The sequence below is a fragment of the Trachemys scripta genome, chromosome 13 (genome assembly GCF_013100865.1).
Source record: "Trachemys scripta elegans isolate TJP31775 chromosome 13, CAS_Tse_1.0, whole genome shotgun sequence".
In the NCBI taxonomy this organism is placed as follows: domain Eukaryota; kingdom Metazoa; phylum Chordata; order Testudines; family Emydidae; genus Trachemys; species Trachemys scripta.
In genome coordinates, this window is record NC_048310.1 from 36,864,603 (window position 1) to 36,886,407 (window position 21,805).

General features: G+C 47.8%; 1 protein-coding gene across 4 annotated transcripts in view; it reads left to right on the forward strand.

The window, feature by feature from the left end:
- The window catches only part of NLRC5 (NLR family CARD domain containing 5), an 85,007-nt gene that overhangs the window by 43,220 nt on the left and 19,982 nt on the right, over positions 1-21,805 (forward strand). For 3 of the 4 annotated variants that reach the window (XM_034788707.1, XM_034788710.1, XM_034788708.1), the window contains exons 19-36: positions 1,061-1,144; positions 1,825-1,914; positions 2,050-2,097; positions 2,566-2,637; positions 4,494-4,577; positions 5,782-5,865; positions 7,830-7,919; positions 8,055-8,117; positions 8,942-9,025; positions 10,866-10,949; positions 12,574-12,663; positions 13,823-13,888; positions 15,831-15,914; positions 16,452-16,535; positions 17,646-17,732; positions 18,619-18,699; positions 19,462-19,545; positions 20,869-20,952. In XM_034788707.1, coding sequence (XP_034644598.1) covers positions 1,061-1,144; positions 1,825-1,914; positions 2,050-2,097; positions 2,566-2,637; positions 4,494-4,577; positions 5,782-5,865; positions 7,830-7,919; positions 8,055-8,117; positions 8,942-9,025; positions 10,866-10,949; positions 12,574-12,663; positions 13,823-13,888; positions 15,831-15,914; positions 16,452-16,535; positions 17,646-17,732; positions 18,619-18,699; positions 19,462-19,545; positions 20,869-20,952 — 1,443 coding nt within the window. The remainder of the gene's footprint in view (positions 1-1,060; positions 1,145-1,824; positions 1,915-2,049; positions 2,098-2,565; positions 2,638-4,493; positions 4,578-5,781; positions 5,866-7,829; positions 7,920-8,054; positions 8,118-8,941; positions 9,026-10,865; positions 10,950-12,573; positions 12,664-13,822; positions 13,889-15,830; positions 15,915-16,451; positions 16,536-17,645; positions 17,733-18,618; positions 18,700-19,461; positions 19,546-20,868; positions 20,953-21,805) is intronic. The other variant, XM_034788709.1, reaches the window with a different exon arrangement.

A 21,805-nucleotide genomic window follows, 5' to 3' on the forward strand; every position in this document is an offset into this window, starting at 1 on the left:
TCCTGCCTGACCCAGGAAAGGTGCAAGCCCGGAGTTTATTCTCAGTAGTATGGCAAAACTTTTTTTTCCGTCAAAAAAGTCATTTCGTCAACCCTGAAATGTTTTGTGGAAATGCATCTGTTTGGAGGGAAATTCAGGCCCAGGATGGAGTTGTTTTCTGGTGGCTGCGGGGAAGAGAACAAGAGAGATCTAGACTAGCCTGCTGGTTAGGGCACTTGGCTGGGACATGGGAGAGCCAGGTTTGCGAGCCTGTTCCAAACATGAGCCTTCCATACCCTAGGCAAGTGCCTTAACCGCCAAGCTGTTCTGGGATGAGTCTCAGATTCTCTTTTATTTTTGGTCAAAATTTCGAAAGGTCTCATTGTCCTTCAGCATCGGAATGAAAACTGATCTTGAAACCTCAACAAGTTTTGCAAAACAGAAAAGTTGCATTGTCTGGGACTCATTCATGCCTGGGTTCCTCTGCTGAACCTGGTAACACCAGGGCCAATCTGAGATCCTCCTGATGGATGTGGCTGTCTGACCTCTGGGGATGAGAAGCACCAGCTCGTTCCAGAGGCTACTGAACAGGCATCAGATGATGAGGAAGTTCTGAACATGCTTCTCCTCTCGTTCACACTGGCGTGACTCTGTTGACTTCAGTGGACTTACTCCTGTCAGTGGGAGGAAACTCGACTGGATTCGAGTTAGAGTTGCAATGCTCCAGATCCTATCAGTGGCCTTGCGCCCCCCCCAGGTTTTAGTCCTGAGGCCTGGGCTACGCTACAAAGTAGGGTTGACATAAGCCACCATCAACTTATTTGACAAAAAAGGCAAGGAGGAGACTGGATGAGTTACCTGCGGCTTTGATTTACATCCGAGGATGCCAGTGCTCTGCCCTTTGGGGACTGACATTAAGGGAGCATACCATGTATATTATAAAGTCATAGACTCGCAGGACTGGAGGGGACCTCGCGAGGTCATCTAGCCCAGACCCCTGCACTCACGGCAGGACTAAGTATTATCTAGACCATATTATTTTCTCCTTAATGAAAAATAAATATCTTCCTTTAAATCCTAGTTTGTCAAATAATTCTCTGGGTGACCAGGGCGTCGGGAAGCTGGTTGGACTCCTTCCGGAGCTGAAGGCAGTGAGTTCCCTAAAGTAAGTGATCACTCGTCATTATGTAGCTTGTTTGAAATATTTGGCCTAATTCCCACCCTTGACTTACCCTGTGGATAGTTGTTTAAACCTGTGCAAAATAGGTGTGAAATGCTACCACACTGGAATTTTCCACTCACACACAAGGGGATGGGCGTGTTTGACATCTAATTTGTGTAACACTCACTTGGACTGAGTTACATTTGCATAGATGGAAATGCGGACAGGCGGTGCAAAGCAGCAGAGCGTCAGGCCCTGAGGGTATGCCTACGCTGCAGCTGCGAGCGTGTTTTTTAGCTCGCCTAGACACACACACGCTAGCTTGGCTGGAGCTAGTGTGCTCAAAATAGCAATGCAAACGGGTAACATGGGTGATGGCTTGTGGTAGCTGTGCAGGCATATAGCTAGTGGTCCAGGTGGGCTTGTACTCAAGCGGCTAGCCCGAGCTGCCTCCTGTGCTATCCCTGGCTACTCCGCGGTTTTGGGTGCACCAGCTTGAGCAGAGCTAGGAAGTGTCTGTCTTCGCAAGCTGGGAAGCACGCTCCCGGCTGCAGTGAGACTAAGTTCTTCAGAGCAAGGACCATTTCTATTGTATCTTATGGCACCGTATAAATCATTAATGATAATGAGGATGAGGATTTAATCCTTTGAAAATAATGGTTTTATTCCATCTTTTCCTCTAGGCTAAGTGGCAATCAGATCTCCTTGAGTGCTGTGTTTGGCTTAGCTCAGTGCTTATCGGCCCTGGAACACATTAAATCAATAGACATCAGGTATGTTTGGGGCTCTTCTTGGTGTGTTTTCCCATCAGCGCTGAAGCTTGAGACACGTGACCTTGGTTTGCAGTCCATGAAACGTGAGCAGCCCTCTCCCGACTGCGTGTTCATGGTGTTCTCTTTTGGTTACAGCCTGGGAAACGCTCAGTCGGTCCATTTAACCTTCTGGGAAAGTGTCAGGTAAAGATCCTGTCCAAGCATTTCCTGTGTGCCATTCCCATAGTATCTAGATGTCCATGTTGCAATAGAGCGGTTTCCATGGGGTGTCAAAATCAGGGGTCCTTTTGGCTCTGAATGCTGGCTGGGAATAGTGGAGGCAGGGAGCAGCTGGGTGGTGTGGATGGGGGTGGGCAGCCGGGAGTGTGCGGGATGGGGTGGTAGGGTCAGCAGTGGGTGATAGGGATGGGAGTTCACTTCCTCCTCCGCAGCCACCTGACCAAAGGCGCTGGATGGATGTAAGGCACCCCTGGGGTTGGAGGGGTGGCATGAGTCTTCGCTCCTGTGAACAATGTGTGCTTCATTTTGGGGGGCCCGGGGAGGCTGGTGTGGGAGGCCACTGCACTGAGGCATGGAGAGTCAGCTACCCATAGACAACATAGTGTTTTGCACTCGGTGCAATTGAAATGGAAACAAAAACTCTGTCCCCAGGAACATCAGGACCAGATCTGCAGGAAAGTTCCCGGCTCATCCACAACATTTAGAGAACGACCATTGCTTTCGGTATGGCAACTTTCTGTTCTGGCTCCCATTTTTTCATTTAGAAATGTCAGAAGAGCCAAGCGTGGGTCACGATCGTTTTGGGAGTCCTTCATCTCCTCAGAGAGTCTCTCCATGGACTGCCTAGTTCTCATCCTAAAGAGAGAAAGGGTGCCAGATTCTGCTTCCCATTGAAACAGCTGCCTTCTACCCCTCTGGTTGGCCAGTCACAGCTGTCAGTGCATTGGCAGAGGTGGAGAGAAAGGGTGGGGACCCCACAGCTGTTCCAAATCTAAGAGCACTCTTGGGGAGATCTTTCTAAAGGCAGGGCCAGCTCCAGCTTTTTTGCTGCCCCGAGCGGCGAAACCAGAAAAAAAAAAAGCTACAATCGGCGTCACTTTGGAGGCAGCTCAACCACGCCGTTTCATTCTTCGGCGGCAATTCGGCGGCGGGTCCTTCCCTCTGAGAGGGACTGAGGGACCCGCCGCCGAATTGCTGCCGAAGACCCGGACGTGACGCCCCCTTCCATTGGGCGCCCCAAGCACCTGCTTCCTTTGCTGGTGCCTGGAGCTGGCCCTGTCTAAATGATTTACTTTTGGGGCATCACCTTCCCAGCCCCTGCACCACTGGAATGAAAAGAGATCTGGGTGCCTGAAATACTTGTCTATAGAGGCACATTCTCAGCTGATGTAAATTGGCACGGCTCCACTGAAGTCAATGACAATTAACACCGACTGAGGATCTGGCCCATAGGGTATTATGCTATTCCTCCCCTGTACACACACTTAGGCCAGGTCTACACTACCCCCCTAATTCGAACTAAGGTACGCAACTTCACCTACGTGAATAACGTAGCTGAAGTTCGAAGTACCTTAGTTCGAACTTACCTTGGTCCACACTCGGCAGGCAGGCTCCCCCGTCGACTCCGCGGTACTCCTCTCGCCAAGCTGGAATACCGCAGTCGATGGCGAGCACTTCCGGGTTCGACTTATCGCGTCCAGACTAGACGCGATAAGTCGAACCCAGAAGTTCGATCGCTCGCCGCCGAACTACCGGGTAAGTGTAGCCAAGGCCAGAGAATCATAATTCAAGTGAGCTAGTCTGCTAAGAAAACAGTATAGCGTGCTATATAGAAAGTGTCTTGGCTTGGTTGGAGCTGTTTCCCATATCGCAGTTGACTGAGATATACAGGGCTTGATTTCCCCACTGCTTTGCTCTCACGGAGTAATTGATACCTGCCAAAGTGAGGCTCGGAATTCTCTACTCACACTAGTGTTCTACCCACACTTTGCACAAGTGTAAATGACTGCTGAGCGTGAGGCAGTGGGGGACCAGGCCAGCTAAGGAGAAGGCCTTGGAAAGGCCCATCTATAGGGAAAAGCAGATGCCTTCTCACCACACTATTCCCTCGCTATGTAACCCTAACTCTCATTAAGGGAGCCCCATGCAGCGAGAGAGGAATATGCCCGGCCCTATTTCGAGGGAACCAAGAAGGCGTGTGACACTGGGAAAACAAGTGCTGATTCCTAAAGGAATTTGTATTGCCAAGGAGGCAGCTCCAGTCAGTCTCTTCACAAAATGGGATGATCACACGGGGGCCAGATGCTCAGCTGTTGTGAATCAGCAGAGCTGCACCGAAGTCAATCGAGCAACCTGCATTTACATCACCTGGGGATCTGGCCCAGAAGGTTTAGAACAGCAAAACCGTCCCTCTGAATGCACTTGTGAAGTGAGCAAGGCGGTCGGGAGAAGGGCTGAGATTGGCTTTGAACACCCAGGCCAGCAGCTCGGCCTGAAACGTAAGGTCTAGATGGAGTTTCCCATGTCATCCCTGCTGTAGAAGGTAAATCTGAGAATCCTGAGTATGCGGTTTGCTTCAGTCTTAGGGAATGCACCGTGAGTCCCGAGGACATGGACACGCTCTGCCAGATCCTTGGAAAATGCACTGGACTGACAGAACTTGAGTAAGTGCCGAGCATTGTGTAAGTGTGTCTATACGTCAGGCTGTCTTGTGCTCCTAGAACGTGAAATCCGCCTGTATAAAACCAACGGGCCAGATCCCAAACTGGTGTGAATCAGTGTCATTCTGTTTGCTTCATTGGAATGATACCCATTTACTGCAGTTGACGTTCTGGCCCGGAGTAACTACGCTTTGTGCAGACGGAGCACCTAGGGTGATGAAATCCATCCTTCCAACCCAGGGTCTCCTCCCGCCAGAGCTGCTCTTCCAGCCTACGGGCTGGCATATCGCCTTCAGCCCCCGGTGCTAGTTGCATGGAGTGTTTGGGGCCTCTGTCTCCATGTAAATGCAAGTCTCATGACTCACCCCCATTGTAGCCTTCAGCTCGGAATCCCCTCCTAAGGCAGAAAAGAATTGTCTGACAGCTCCATCTTTCCCCTGCCCTCACACACATGATCTCAGTGCAGTGTTATGTCTTCAACTGGCTCTTTGCACCAAAGGTGAATTTAATCCAGATATTCATATACAAGTATCTTCCCTCCGACACCCTGTACATGACCTCAGGAGAGTTACTTTGGTTTTACCCCAGTATATCTGAGAACAGAATTTGGTTTCCTGGAACTCTATAATTTGTGTGTAAATTCCCCTGGACGCATGCAGTGCTGGCACACCCTTCTGTTCCCCTACCTAGCCTAGATTCAGAGATGGTTATGGTCATTTAGGACTATTCTGATCCAGTTCTAGATAATCTGGCCTCCTGTGTAGCCCAGGCCAGAGACCCTTACCCAGTGATCTCTGCATCAAACCCATAAAGATGTTTATAAAACGAATGATTTAAAAGCTACTGGTCTCTCATAACTTATCCAGCCGTTTTCATTTCTCAACAGTTTCTTTTGTTGTTCTTTTTTAACTCCCATATTCCAGTAAATGAAACTTAAACCTTTGAAGTCAAGGATTTCTGAGCCGAGTGTGTATTTTTCAACAGGAATATACACCTCTACCCCGATATAACGCTGTCCTTGGGAGCCAAAAAAATCTTACCACTTACCGCCTGAGTGCGCAGCCCCGGCCCCCGGAGCACTGCTTTACCGCGTTATATCCGAATTCGTGTTATACCGGGATAGAAGTGTATTGTTTTAATATCTACTAACCGTGAAGCTTGCAAATCATTTCTATTCTTGCAATGTGTTTTCTCCCTTGCTTTGCAGATTATCTAGAAATGCGCTGAGTGATCAAAGCATTGAAAGGCTGCTAATGTCCCTACCACGTTTGCACAGTCTGAAGCTACTGAGGTAAAATTTGGGGCCATTGTTTTGATGGATGTCATGAAATATTCATTTTGAAAGCGGTAATGCTGCAGTATGTCCTACCAGCATTAATAAATCATCGCATCTTTCTACATTAACATAGGGAAAAGCAAACCAAGTCCAGAAACCCTCAGAAACGCACTCACCCCAATTCCTCTCCCATGTCCACGCCCAAACACAAACTAAACCTCTTTTAAGATACTGAGATGATTGGATCCCACTCTTGGTTTCTAGCTGCCACCAGGTCCCCAACTCCTGAAATGCTACAAGAAAGACGGTTCTCGTGTATTTACATCGGGAAGCAAAAGTGCTGGAGGTTCCACGCTTCTTTTTTTCATGGTCTCCAGCCCAATGATTGCAGACTCGGGCCCTGTTTACACCAAGCCTTGGTTGATATAGCTATGCTGGCAGAGGCCCCTAGTGCAGGGGTTCTCAGACCAACTTTTTTGGTGGCCTAAGAGAGTGGCCACCAACCCTCGCTGGTGGCCGCTCTGAAAATTTTTCCAACCCCGAGCCCCGCCGCCCCAGGCTGAAGCCCAGGGCCTAAAGCCCAAAGCCTCTGCGGACACACACTGGTCCCATGTGTCTGCAGAGGCGTTGCCCAGAACCCCCAGGAGGCTGTGTGGTGCAGGCTGATGATCCCCTGCTGGTGGTGCCAGCAAACGCCAAGGCTCCCAGGAGCAACAGCTGGGCACTGCAGGGAGGGGGCGCTGTTCCCCCACCCCCCCATCTCCACCCAGGAGGCTGTTGTGACTGCAGAAAAATCCCCTGGCATTTGAGAAACACTGCCCTAGCGTAGACTCAGTGAAAGCTGTCAGAAGAAGTTCTTCCTCCAGCATAACTACACCACCTCCCCGAATGATATTAGCTAAGCGGACAGAAGCACTCTTCTGTCGGCAGACTTGTGTTGGGATTTTTGTCGGGATAGCTATGACAGTTTTGAGGGTGCTGGGGTTTTTTTTTTTTCACGCTCCAGCGAAACTGTGTAATGTAGACCAGGCCTCATAAGTTTTGGTTTGATCCAAAGCCCATTCATGTCACTGGGAGTCTTTCCATTGGCTTTGCATCAGGCTCCTGGGTGCTTATCCAAAAAGAACACAAACTTTGAACCTTTTAGGATTAGCCTACCACGAAATGCCTAAGAGAAGAAACAAGGGCTAAGAGCTCCTGAATTGTGACCCAAGCTTGGACACTGACTTGCCGTATAGCACTGGAGATCTGTCACTTAGAAATCACTTTCCAAGCGTGTAGGTGGGCGTATCTGCAACTCATTTGCACACAGAGCTGCTGCAGTTGTGTAGATGTAAATGGTCACTTATCCATCTAATGGATCGCTTGCATGTGTAGCTACCTGAGCCGCACATGTGAAAATGGATTTGCAGGTGCAATAAAAAAAAAATCACACATGCAAACTAAGGGCATGTCGACACTACCTGCCGGATCGGCGGGCAGCGATCGATCCAGGGTGGATCAATTTATCGTGCCTAGTCTAGACACGATACATCGACCCCGAGCGCTCTCCCGTCGACTCCTGTACTCCGCCGCCGCGAGAGGCGCAGGCAGAGTTGACGGGAGCAGCAGCAGTCGACTCACCGCAGTGAAGACACCACGGTGAGTAGATCTAAGTACGTCGACTTCAGCTCCGTTATTCGTGTAGCTAAAGTTGCGTAACTTAGATCGATCCCCCCCAGTGTAGACCAGGGCTAGGGAACTGGTTCACCCCTGTGTTACTCCAGCTTTACATCAGTGAAGTGACAGCAGTATAAAACCAGAGCCGATGCAGTGGAGAATCTAGTTGTTCAAAGGCAAGAACAATGTCATACCTACAGTTTTGGAAACCAGGCCCTCTCGTGTCTGTGTCTGAGTTTGTGGAAGTGACGGTCAAGTCCTACGTGAATGGAACCAACCTTCCTTGAAGATGAAGACTGATTTATTTATTTTTCCTCCAGTATTAGGAATAACAAGTTTTCCCCAAATTGCACTCTCTTACTGGCCAGCTCTCTCAACCTGTGTGAGCGAATCAGAGAAGTAGAAGTCAGGTAAGGAACTGAGACCTCCTGTTTCCCCATAAAATCAGCCATCATTGAATTCCAACCAATGGAATTGAGAGCCTTGTCCTTTTCGAAGAATGTGGCTGTGGATGCAATAACTATTTTTGCTTGTGTTTGCTACAGGTCAAGTGAAAATGCTTTTTTGCATTTAGCGGGGAGGATAGAAAGCCAAGAAACATCCTGCAGGTCGGACCATACATTATTTATTTATAAGTTTGCTTCTAAACTGTTAGCATCTGTTGAAATAATGTCGAAGGAATCCACATTTGACTAAATAACAGCATGGATAAAATGTGCACCATGCATGGTGTAACCCTTACTGATATTTTTAACATCAGGAATAAGAATTATTCTCACTCCTTGCGTGGGCAGCACCATGTATCTGTGCATGTCGTGCAAAAGTCCAGGATCCAGTCTCATGAGAAGAAGGGTGTGTTTCCGGAACACCTTGTAATCTATCAGTTGGAGCAGGAGGCTAGTAGTCAGGACTCCGGGGTTCTATCTGCAGCTCTGCAAGTGACTCATATGACCTTGGACAAGTCATTAGTAGCCAATTTTTCAAAAGTGGCCTCTCGTTCTGGGTTCTCAGCTTGAAGAACCCTTGTGTGGGATGTTCAAAAGGGCCCGTAACTCCTGCTGAAATTAATTGGCGCGGGAGGTTCTTGGTACCTCTGAAAGTCAGGCTCAAGATGTCTTAGAATGAGCACCCAAAAACCAGTGACCATCTTTGAAAATGTGGGTATTACCTCTCGGTAGTTGTTTCCCTGCTTGAAAGATGGGGATAATCATTACAGAGGTGTTGAGGCTTAATGGATATTTGCAAAGATCTTTACAATCAATGACAGGACTACAGAGTCTCGTTCATTAATGCAGGTGTGGCCCCTAGACTGCTGTACAAGCAAGCGACTGGGAATCTGTAGCTTTCAGTGCGGGGGCTAAGTCAGTGCGAGGCAGTTTCTCGGGATCTATTTCAAATGCTGTTTGTGTCTCCCTCGTCTGTCTTCAAACAGGTTAACTGACTGCAGCATCGGTCAGAACGAGGTGGAGGAACTCTGCCGAATCCTTGAACAATGTGGTCGTCTTGCGGAACTGGAGTAAGTGGGCTTTGACTTTCCACTGTGGCCTTGAAAGGAAGGTGAACAGAACCAGTGAGGGAAAGCTGGGTGGATAGAGATAGGGGTCTCCATTCACTCAAGCCCCGTAGGCTCACTCTGTCTGTATATCCAGTATTTAAAAGCATCTAAACAAAGAGGGAAGTGAAAGGAATGAGCTTTGCGAGCTTTCCCTGTGCTGCCTCCTCTGTGGCCTAATCCAGACCCGGAGGGACCACTCACCTGATCCCACCCATACTCCCTCCATTTGTGGGGATCTGTGGAGCTCCCTGGTACACAGAGTCCCCAGGAGATAGCTTGAGCCCACCAATTGGAACAAGGTGTTTCCACTCTGCTCTGGACTAATATACATCTCGGTCTTAGAGCCTGACCCACTGCTCATTGAAGTCACTGGGCGTCCTGCCATTGACTTCACTGGGTTTTGGATCCGGCCCTTACGGCCCAATCCTGTGAGGTGCTGAGTACCCTAAATGTCTACCGAAATCAATGGGGCTGAGTTATTGGTTCAGACCCCGATTGGTAAAGGGACTTGAATAGTTTTGTTATCTCAGAGTTCTCCCAGTGGGGCCAGGTTTGTGAGGTAGTTTTCTATGACAGTGTCGTGTGTATAAAATCCCTTTTCTTTCCAGTGCTCCAGTTGCCGAGAAGAACTGTAAACAAACTCAGCCTTTATTTGTTCAGCTGCACATGGCTAGCCAATGGCTACAGCTCTTGGTCCCTTCAATTGAGAATATACCATGAAATGCCCATTGTAATGAGGGAGAGGAAAGAAGGTGCAGTGTGGGACTTAGGATACCTTCTCAGGGCTGGGATGTAGGCAGCCAGGCCTAGTGATTAGTGGGGGTTGGGAGAAAGGGTGGCAGGTCCCCACACTAGCCAAGGTTCAGAACCAGAAGGTCAGGAGCCAAGATCATGAACCACAAGTCAGATACCAGGAATCAGGCAGAATGAGGAAACCAGGTGATCAGGATCAGGAGACACAAGCAGGTAGCACTAGATGAGGAGCCCAAAGCAGGATGGAGCCCAGTTGTAGGGACAACTTCCAATCCTGTTCCTTCTTCTGCCTTAAATAGAGGAAGCAACCAATCAGGATCTCTGGTGTTGGACCAATCAGGGCCCAGGGTGGAGTCTCCTATGTGAGCTGGGCTTCAAGGAGTCCCAGTCGCCAGTGGGTGGAGGGTTGGAGCAAGATGACCCTGGGGAACTCTGCGAACCCAGGTTTAAAACCCACAGTTCATAACACATCTGGGTTCAGTTCCCTGCTCTGCCACAGTTCCCTGTGTGACCGTGGGCCTCTCTGTGCCTCAGTTCCCCATCTGTACAATGGAGCTAACAGCACTGCCCTGCCTCACAGCGGTACTGTGTGGAGAGATATGTTAAAGATTGTGAATTGCTTTGAGAACTATTGATATAAAGGCTATAGAACTAGGTATTATTATTGTTTGTAAATCGACCGCCTGTTTTACGCATTGTAAGAAATACTTTCCACCATGTGAGCCTTCAGATTAATACACTGAACAACCTCCTTGTGCTTTTGTTGAAGACAAACTGTGCTGTGTAATGTGTCAAGAAGGCACCAGATTATTCTGCTCCATTAGCCAGAGACCTGGGTGACAGGATGGGAACTTCCTAGTAGATAATCTAAGTAATCTATTTTGTGGAACACCCACGTTCTAGTTTCCACCATGTGGTGCTGGGTGGGGCATTGGGCCGCGATGTTTGGCTGTGCAGTACCTGGGGACCTCGGCAAGGGAGCGCTCTGGCCTGAATTTCACATGTGAATTTGTTTGGGTGTTTTTCACCTTGTTCTCTTCCCTTGCAGTCTCTCTGGGAATCACCTCGGCAACGAGGGGCTGAGACGCCTCTTGGATCGCTTGCTCCAAATGCACGTTTCCCGCTTGCTGAAGTAAGAAAGCGCCCTGGGAACCCGGGGACTCGCTCGGAGCACTGGTGCCTGCTCTCGAGCTCGTCACCAAAAGCAGCAGAAGACAGGAGGGGCCTAGTGGGGAGGCGTTCGCCTCCTAAAAAATAGCAGCACGTGTGGGACTAGTGGCCACCCTTGTTGTCCTGTCTCATTGGAGAGGCCAAGGATTCAATGGGCTGTGGGGATTGGACTGCCCCCTGGGACTGTTCCTGGCAGTCCCTCCAGGTCAGGAGCGAGTGATGTAGAATCTGATCAAAAACCCAGTGAAATCAATGGGCATCTCTCCACTGGCTTCAGTGGGAGTCGGATCAGACCCTCGGTAGGGCTGTAGTGTGAAGCTTTTATTATTAATTATTATGATTAATCATATTATTATGGTAGTGCCTTGCGTCAGCCACGTATGGGGCCCGCTTGTGCTAGGTAGACACTGTGCAGACGCAGAGCAGGAGACGGTCCTTGCCCCGAGGAGCGTAAATAGTCAAGACAGACAAGGGGAAAGGTGGAACAGCAGCATGAGCAATGGGATGGGGCAGCAAATGTTAGTCAGACATATCGTGTTAGATCCTCAAGGGGTGGGGGGTGACTTAGAAGGGGATACGTGAAATGGACAGAAAAGGGAAGGGAATTGGGAGGGAGGGTGAGCGGAAGAAGGCAGGAGAAAAGAGAGTACGAGGGACAAGTGTGGAGTGAAAGTGATGGGAAGAGACACTGAGAGGAGGGAAGGGGCAGGGTTGGAGCAAACAGCCAATCTGCACAGGGCAGAGAAAGTCCACAAAACAGGAGGAAGTTCTGTGAATGTCCAGAGATTGCAGCTTTGGCTGCATCTGCCCCTGCGGGCTGGATTCTCTGCCTGGCGCTCGAGCTGTGCCTGTTCTACAGATAAACAGAGAACTCCAGTCTCCACCTGTTCATTCAGCAGCTTTCTGCCGTGGGGGGAGTCTCTCAGCGAGAGCTGCTGTTTTAGTGACACTTCCCAGCAGGAAGTCCCACCTCCTAATGTGGCTTGAGATGGCGGGGATGCTGGGCAACACATGAATGCTTGGGAAAGGCATGAGACTGTCACTTACGTGCAGTTATGCCAGTGCCGTGAAGGAGGGACTTTGCCATAATATCTTAGGCATAATCGGAGGTACACACAAGCATTAAAGGGGATACAGACCCTTTAGTCTCTCACAGATTTGAAAACTCTGAGTGTCTCTTTGCAAATATTCATTCTCCTCAAATGTCAGCACAAGACGCTTCGGCTATGTCTACACAGCAAAGAAAAACCCCAGCAGGTCCATGCCAGCTGACTCGGGCTTCGGGTCTGTTACGCTGCTGCATAGACGTCCAGGCTTGGGCTAGAGGCTGGGATCTAGGACCCTGCGAGGTGGGAGGCTCCCAGAGCTCGGGCTGCAGCCCAAGCCCGGAAGTCTACACAGCAATGAAACAGCCCCACAGCCTGAATCCCCGTGAGCCCAAGTCGGCTGGCACAGGGCAGCCGTGGGTAGCTAGTTGCTGTGTAGACATGGCCGTATGCTGACAGCACCAAATTGCATCAAAATGTAACAGTAGCTGTAACTGAGATTTCTAATACTATATGAATCATCATGTTCTATTGTTGTAGCCTCAGCCATAACAAAATATCTCAGGATGGAGTGCTGCATCTAATTAACACCCTCTCCACATGCAGAAATGTAACCGAAGTTCAAGTCAGGTATGGTTTCTTGTCATTAATTCTTTTCTCTCACTTAATTATCCTAAAGTTTATATATTGACTGTAAGGGTCGACTTATCAGCCAACGTAACTTTTTGTGTGCATGCACCCATTCCTACAAAATGTAAATTTGTGCATGCAAATGAATATTTTGGATATGCAAATGAGGAAGTTAGTTGGGCCATTACCTTATTCTGTCGGTGCAAGTCCTTTTTTAAATATGCAAATCTGGGCATTGTGTGTGCAAATATAGATGCATCCAGGCCCTCTCGGAGCTCCAGAGAGGCCTGGGCCACTTCCAGTTTTTGAGGCCTCTTTCAACACGCCCTTGATCCAGCACCAGCCACTAGTCGTGGGTTGGTTATATAATCAGGTGATCTGAGCGGACAGTCTCATCTTGTGCCATCAGAGCCAATGCATTTTTATTAATATTTATGAACATTTTAAACTCTTTAATATGACAAAATCTATATCAGTTAATAAAAAAAATTATGTCTTTTACCAAATCACATTTTTTATTTGCTTAAATTTGCAGCTCTAAGCTGAGAGAGTGTGTCACATTTTGGTCCGATAGGGCTGTGCATAAAAACAAGTAGCGAAACTTATCAAATGCCAAAAAATTAACAAGTGTCTAAATTTGAGGCCCCCTTTGAGCTTGAGGCCCAGGGCAAATGGTCCTCCTGCCCCCACCCCCCCATTGGCCCTGGATGCATGTACATTTTCTGATGGGCACTAGCCTGCCTCCGCTATCTGAAAATTCAGCTCCGAATTTTCAGAAGACCTACATTTTAGAATTCTCTAAATTCTGTGTGACATTGCCAAAAATAATCCTTGATTTACTGAATTTGGGTTCTTTTTTATAATCTCTTTCACGCCTGACAAAAGTATAGTCCATGGACAGTACTGATTCTGCTCAATGTTAAAAGCTGCTAAGCAGGTTCTTGCTGTAGGTTTTTATTGTTTAGTTGCTGTTTAGTTTTCATTTTAGAGGCTTTGAACCCAATGAATCCCTAGGACAGTTGCATGCAAACACATATCAGGTACACAATTGCAGGCATATTTTGCACAGGCAGTTGTGCACCTCAACTAAAAGTCTGGTCCCTTGGAGACGTGTCCAAAGCGCAGTGTATCCTAAACTCATGTGGTCTTGTCTGTGCAGTTTGTGCTCCAAGGCAACATCACTCATCAAGTTCACAAGAGAAGATGAACCAAGGAAGATTTTGAGGTAATTGTATGAGTATTTTGTGTGTGTTTCAATCTCCTTTAAAAAGCTAGAGTCTTCCCCTCTTTAGAGAGAAGAATGAAAAACATCTCTCTGCCTTCTAGATCCTAAGGAATTGCATAATATAATATCTGTAACAAATGGCATATTCATCAATTCCAGGCTAGAAGGAACCATTATGGTCATCTAGTCTGACTTCCTGTATAAAACAAGCCACAGAATTTCCCCCAAATAATTTTTAGAGCAGAGCTTTTAGAAGAACATGCAATCTAGTTTGAAAAATTGTCAGTGATGGAGAATCCACCATGACCACTGGAAAATTGTTCTGATGGTTAATTACTCTCATCATTAAAAATTTATGCCTTATTTCCAGCCTGAATTTGTCTAGTTTCAACTTCCAGCCATTGGATCATGCTACACCTTTCTCTGCTACACTGAAGAGCCCATTTTAAAATATTTGTTCCCCGTGTAGATACTTATAGACTGTAATCAAGTCATCCCTTAACCTTCTCTTTGATAAGCTAAATAGATTGAGCTCCTTGGGTCTATCAATATACCGCATGTTTTCTAATCCTTTAATCATTCTCATGGCTCTTCTCTGAGCTCTCTCCAATTTATGAACATCCTTCTTGAACTGTGGACCCCAGAACTGGACACTGTATTCCCACAGTGGTCACACCAGTGCCAAATAAACTCTCTACTCCTACTTGAGATTCCCTTGTTTATGCATCCCAGGATCGCATTAGCTCTTTGGCCACATCATCACACTGGGAGCTCATGTTCAGCTAATTAGTCACTAGGACGCCCAAACTTCTTCAGTCACTGCTTCCCAGAATGGAGTCCCCCGTCCTGTAAGTGTTGCCTAAGTTCTTTTTTCCTAGATGTATACATTTACATTTAGCCATTTTAAGATGCAGATTGTTTGCTTGCTCACAGTTTACCAAGTGACCCAAATCTCTCTGAATCAGCAACCTGTCCTCTTTGTTTACCACTCTCCCAATTTTTGTGGCATCTGCAAACTTTATCAGTGATGATTTTCTGTTTTCTTCTAAGTCATTGATAGAAATGTTAAATAGTGTACGATCAAGAACCAATATCTGCAGGACCCCACTGGAAACACAGTCAATGACGATTCCCCATTTACAGTTGCATTTTGAGAACTATCAGTTAGCCAGTTTTTAATCCATTTACGTTGTGCCATGTTAATTTTGTACTATTCTAGTTTTTTTTATCAAAATGTCATACAATACCAATTCAGACACCTTACAGAAGTCTATATTATGTCAACACTATTACCTTTATCAACCAAACTTGTAATCTCATAAAAAAAAGATATCAAATTAGTTTGACAGGATCTATTTTTCATAAACCCATGTTGATTTGCATTAATTAAATTTCCCTCCTTTAATTCTTTATTAATCAAGTCCCATATCAGCTGCTCCATTATCTTGCCTGGGATTGATGTCAGGTCTATAATTACCCAGGTCATCCCATTTACCCTTTTTAAAAATTGGTCCATCAGGTATTTCTTCCTGGTTTCCTTGCAATAATAGTCCCTTCATATGAGAGAGAGAAAATCTACACACACTCCCTCTGTAGCTCTGATCTCTTGTAATCCTTTATCCCACCAGTCTCTGCTAAATGTACCTGGATCCCTTGTTCATCTCTTAACTCTTAATCATCAGTAGTTATCCATCCCTGTGTTTCAGTTACAGAAGAGTATTTTGTGGAAGGTAGAGTGAAAGAACCCTCATAATAGGCTGCATCATAGCATACCGAAGAACTCTTAAGATTTTACCAAAAATCTTTTTCGCAGCGTTTTAGTACTTAGATGTCGGTCCCTCCTCTTTTCTCAGAAGATGCAGCTGCGATGCCTGCGATTTCTGGATCAAAGGGACTAATGACTGAGAAGGAACTAATACAGTTTTCTCCCCCGTTCTTTCAGACTAACGGAGTGCAACTTTCAACCAGAACACCTGCCAAAGCTGTTCTCGCTACTGCAAAAGTGCACCAACCTGACGGAGTACATGTGAGTTAGATACTGCTGAGAATCTGGCATAGTCTGAACTTTGCTTAACAATATTTTGTTAAAACAATGAGGAGTCCTTGTGGCACCTTAGAGACTAACAAATTTATTTGGGTCTAAGCTTTCGTGGGCTAGAACCCACTTCATCAGATGCATGGAGTGGAAAATACCGGAACAGGTATAAATACATGAAAAGATGGGAGTTGCCTTACTCAGTCTAACGAGACAATTCAATTAACAGCAGGATACCAAGGGAGGAAAAATAACTTTTGTAGTGGTAATGAGAGTGGCCCATTTCAAACAGTTGACAAGAAGGTGTGAGTAACAGTAGGGGGAAATTAGTATGGGGAAAATTAGGTTTAGGTTTTGTAATGACCCAACCACTCCCAGTTTTTATTCAGGCCTAATTTGATGGTGTCCAGTTTGCAAATTAATTCCAGTTTTGCTGTTTCACATTGGAACCTGTTTTTCAAGTTTTTTTGTTGAAGAATTGCCACTTTTAGGTCTGAAATCTTTCTTCACAATGATCTATGATTCTAGATCAACAAACAACAACATGACAATCAGGGCGGTGGAAGATCTATTGCAGGCACTGAGGAAAAGTCTGGGAACACTGAGAATAAGGTACAGAATAGTTCTAGTGCTCTGTGAGTCAAACCCACTTTGGTTCTGATAAGCTAGGGTCCAGTTCTGCTGAAAATAACATGTAGGGATGGAGGGCAGAGGGGCTGGGATTTAGTTGCTGTCTGAGTCAGCAGTGATTTAATGTTCGTCTGCATACGGAAGATATCGTGAAATAAGCGAGGCTGTGAATTTAAAGCACAATAGCTGTTCTACTGTGGAATAGTTATTCTGGGCAATTTCCCTTTGTAGACAAACCCTTTGTGTCCAGCATGGCACAAGGGGGCGCTGTGCTGCCGGCAGTACCATTATTTCTAGATACATGTAAAACTGTGACCATAATCACTTGTGATCATTAAAGAACCCCTGGTACTTTTCGTAAGAGCATGGATGCTAACCCCCAGTGCCTGGGCAGAAATTCCTATCAGATAATTACACTGTGTCTGGCCAAATCATCCCTAATGCAGTGTTGTTGTAGCCGTATTGGTGCCAGGATATTAGAGAGACAAGGTGGGGGAGGTGATAGCTTTTATTGGACCAGCGTCTGTTGGTGAAAGAGACACACTTTGGAGCTTACACAGAGCTCTTCTGCAGGTCTGGGAAGGGTACTCCAGGTGTCACAGCTCAACATAAGGTGGAACAGATTTCTTAGCGTAAATAACTAACGCATATCTCAAGGGACCATTCAAGGTGAAGTGACCTTTTAAACACCTCTCCAGTCATAAGGGGAAAGGGGAAAAGAACCTGTCCCTGCAACATTTCATTTGAATAATTAATTCTTTACTTCCTGTCCCAAACTGTTTTGCATTGTTACTGTTGCCATCTTCTACCCGGTGGTGGTGAGTAAGGACTTACACCATATCCGGTCTTCTCAGTACAGCTGGTGAGAAAAAATGAGAAATACTGGGGGCAAAAAGAGAAAAAATTGAGGTTAACATCCCCTTGTTTCCAGTTTGCATTGTGCTTCCTCCTCTGAGGTAGCCCCTCTGAGTATGGTGAGCTGAGAACCAAGGGTTGTACAGACACAGATGGGGACGTAACATCGAGATGGGAGTAGTTTAGATAAACGATGCTTATGAAATAAAGCAAAGCTGCCTGTGTTTTGCATTGCAGCATTGAAGAGCAATGGGTGCGGAATGAAAGTATCACTAGCCTTCTGCAGATGGCTGTCCAACCCCACGGGAATGTTACAGAGATCACGTAAGTGGAGCCTGGACAGCTGCTTGTCACAGATCCAGGGTCTCTAATCCCCCTCAACAGTCCAGGAAAGACACCTGCTCTCAGGCTTCTGGGTCCCCAGCTGTCACCTCGCTTGGGTGGAGACATCTCTCCCTTCTATCCAGCTCCCTGGTTATACTGTGAATTCAGCAGCAAAGTCAGGCAGCCTAAGCAGGCCTGCTTGCTTTCTCTTCAGAAACTAATAACAACAGTGTAATGGCCTTCAGTTAAGCTACAGCTCTTCCTATGCAAGTTAATGTATTCGTACGGTAAAAGCATGTCCAAGAGAACATATTAAAACAAGAAAAGAACCTACGTGCATGCTAATAAGCTTAATAGAGATCATCCCAACTCCACCATGGGCTCTGGCAAACCCCACCTGGATGTCTCTTCCGTGGTCATAAATTCTTAACAGCCTAAGCTCAGACCTAGCACACTCAGGACAAGTTTAGTCCATCCAGGGGTCTCTGAAGTTCCTAACATTTCCATTAGTCACATCTCTAGAAAAGTTGCATACAAGCCTACAGGAACACATAAACAATTGCATTTTTATACAATGGAACCTAAAAACTCAATTCAGTAAGATTTAACTAAATTCCATAAGGTTTCTCTGGGATCTTGCCATTTTCAGTTCCTTTTCTAAAAATAAAAGTCTGTGTTTGAAAACCAGCCTTGGACGAATGCCATCAAGTCCTTAGGCAAAGATGGTTTCCAGTCATTCAACAAGTAAACTCCGATAGCCTGCGGTCTTCTGCTCTGTCCCATCTTGTGGAAAGTAACCTTTGCTACAGGGTGTTTGGAACCATTTGTATCATGCATCCAGCAAGGTCTGGGCCTGTGATGTATTGTCATCTCCATCTTCTCCTAGGATATCAAAAGACAAAGGTCTCCTTCGAGTGGGCGTGGGGTTCCCCTGTCGAACAGAGAAGATGGAGTCTGTGGTTAGCAGGTGAGGAGCTGCATCTGATTGTGCTTTTCATTGCAGGTTGCTCCCTCTGACTGATCATCCAATAAAAGAACTCACTAGCATTCCTATTGTACCCTGAATAAGTAGAGGCCTTGAATACATTAAGACCCAGGCCAGCTTGACACTTTGGGTAGGTCTACACTACCCGGTAGTTCGGCGGCAAGCAACTCGAACTTCTGGGTTCGACTTATCGCGTCTTGTCTGGATGAGATAAGTCGAACCCGGAAGTGCTCGCCGTTGACTGCGGTACTCCAGCTCGGCGAGAGGAGTACCGCGAAGTCGACGGGGGAGCCTGCCTGCCACGTCTGGACCGGGGTAAGTTCGAACGAAGGTACTTCGAACTTCAGCTACGTTATTCACGTAGCTGAAGTTGCGTACCTTAGTTCGAATTGGGGGGTTAGTGTAGACCAGGCCTTTCTTTTGCAAGAGTGTGCATGGAAGGGATAGCGCAAGGAGCTTTCATGCTCTTGGCAGGGAAATCAGCCCTTGTGCATGGGAAAATGAAGGGACACCCAGAGGTGGGAAAGGGCCATGTCTCCCCGACTCTACACCAGACTTTGGAGTGGGCAAGGCACATCAAGGAGGAGCTTGGGTTTGTGCAGCTCTGGTCTGCTCCTAAGCCCAGCCATATAGCACGGAAAGTCCATTGGGATGCTGCAGGCTGCAAGGCCCTGTGTACGCATGAGCTGGGTTGATTGTCACTGACGTTGATCGGTCGCGTTTGTGTGTGTCTGCACCCTGCAGGTTGAATCAGTGTGGGCTGGAAGCGAAGCACATTCACTTTCTCCAGAGGGTTATTGAGAAATGCACGCAGCTTCAGGAACTGAGGTGAGCTCTCAAAGCAGTGTAGCAATTTATCTCAGGAAGGAAATAGTTTCTCGTGTCCTGGCGCATGGGAAGAATAGATGCATCTCTGAAACTAGGACTGGGGAGGTGGAAAATCATGTAGAGAAGCAATGGTAGACAATAGTCAATTCTCCCCTGACATATGCTCCCCGTCCAACCTCACTGAAGCCAACGGGAGTTCCAGAGGGTGAACTTCGGGGCAGAATTTAGCCCTAAGTGACCCCAGCGAAGGAGGTGGCTAGACAGGCAGTACACGTACCATCTAACATGCAGTTCTTGCATGTGGCTTGACCACAGCTCGTTACTACAGCTCACTCAGACACGCATACCCTACGGGGAGTGAGCACCGAGAGCACAGAAATGTCAGCAAGACGTGCTTGGTTTGGTGCATACGCTGTGCATTTTGTGATACGCGCTCTGCTGGCATCGTGGAGTGTATGAGAATTCCAAACGGCACCCCCAGGACACAACAGAAGGCCTGTCTCTAGCTGCCAGCCATTTTCTGGTTGGCTCTTCGGGCTGAGGAGTAACTCTTTATTGGTTGGGGCTTGAAATACCTTGAATGAGCTGACTCGTGCAAGAAAACCTGGGGTGGTCAAACCTAGGGTACGTCTATACTTACCTCCGGGTTCGGCGGTAAGCAATCGATCTTCTGGGATTGATTTATCGCGTCTTGTCTAGACGCGATAAATCGATCCCGGAAGTGCTCGCCGTCGACGCCGGTACTCCTGCTCTGCGAGAGGAGTACGCGCAGTCGACGGGGGAGCCTGCCTGCCGCGTGTGGACCCGCGGTAAGTACCTTGTAGTTCGAACTAAGGTACTTCGACTTCAGCTACGTTATGCACGTAGCTGAAGTTGCGTATCTTAGTTCGAACTGGGGGGTTAGTGTGGACCAGCCCCTAGAGAGACTCAGGTTATAGCTGTGCGATTTGACGAACCCAAGCTCCTGCCCCTGTCTGTGTTACGCAGGAGGTCAGACTAGATGATCCGGCAGTGCCCTCTGGCTTTAGAATTCCATGAACTATGAAAGCTTGGAGAACAGAGCCTGGGAATGCAGGGATCATTTGGCCTGGCATCACAATGCGATTATGTTGCTATAACAACTAGGGGGCAAATGTGGCTTATTCCATATACCTTGAAGTGCTTCTGAATGGACTGTTGACCTGGAGGTGGGTCAGCATCCAGGCCGCCCTTGATCAGTTAACTCACGCAGAACAATTGCAAGTATCACAACACGCCAAGGCAGCTGTGGGCTGTTCAGAGCTTTGTGTGTCACTGAGAGGATGTGCTTTTTCGTCCTTGCAGCTGGTCTCATATTGATCTCAACAATGCTGAAGAGGCGATGCTAGCCAACATGCTTCTGACTCTTCCAACGCTGAGGAAGTTTGAGTACGTAATTATCTAAAAAGCTCGTTACTGTTGAATGTTCTCCTTCATGAACTATGGCTCATTCCAAGCAGATACCCCTACTGCCCTCACTTGCCCTTTCCCCAGTCCACTACCCCCACGAAACTCTCTCCTTCCTATGCAATCTGTGTTGCTGGCTAAATCCAAATGTGTATTTTCATGATTTCTCTGAGCTTTGGGTTCTTGGGAGCAGCCTGGATCAAAGCTCTTTTCTGAAGTGCAGAAAAGTTCAGACCCGAATCAGCATCAAAACTAGGGTTACCGTATCTCATAAATAAAAAAAGAGGACCTTCCACGGGCCCTGGCCCCGCCCATTTCCCCACCCCTAGCCCTGCCCCAACTCCGCCCCTTCCCCACCCTAACTCCGCCCCCTCCTCCCTCTCATTCCCAGCCAGGGGGAAAGGGCTGCCCCAGTGCTACCGGCTTCAGGGTTTGCCGGGCAGCCCCCAGACCCTGCGCCCCCAGCCGGCGCTTCCCCAGTGCAGCTGGAGCCCGGGAGGGGAAGCGCCCAGACGGGGGCGCAGGGTCTGGAGGCTGCCCAGCAAACCGTGAAGCCGGTAGCGCTCGGGCTTTGGGCAGCCCCTATGCCTCCGGACCCTGCGCCCCCAGCCGGGCACTTCCCCTCCGGGGCTCTGGCGGCTCTGCGTAACTTACACTGTGTAAGTTACACAGAGCCGAAGAGGAGCAGAGCCGCCGCGGCTGGAGGCTCTGCTCCTCTTCGGCTCTGTTTAAGAGCCGGGCTGCCCGAGAGCTACCGGCTTCGGGCAGCCCCCGTGCCTCCGGACCCTGCGCCGCCGGAGCCCGGGAGGGGAAGTGCCCGGCTGGGGGCGCAGGG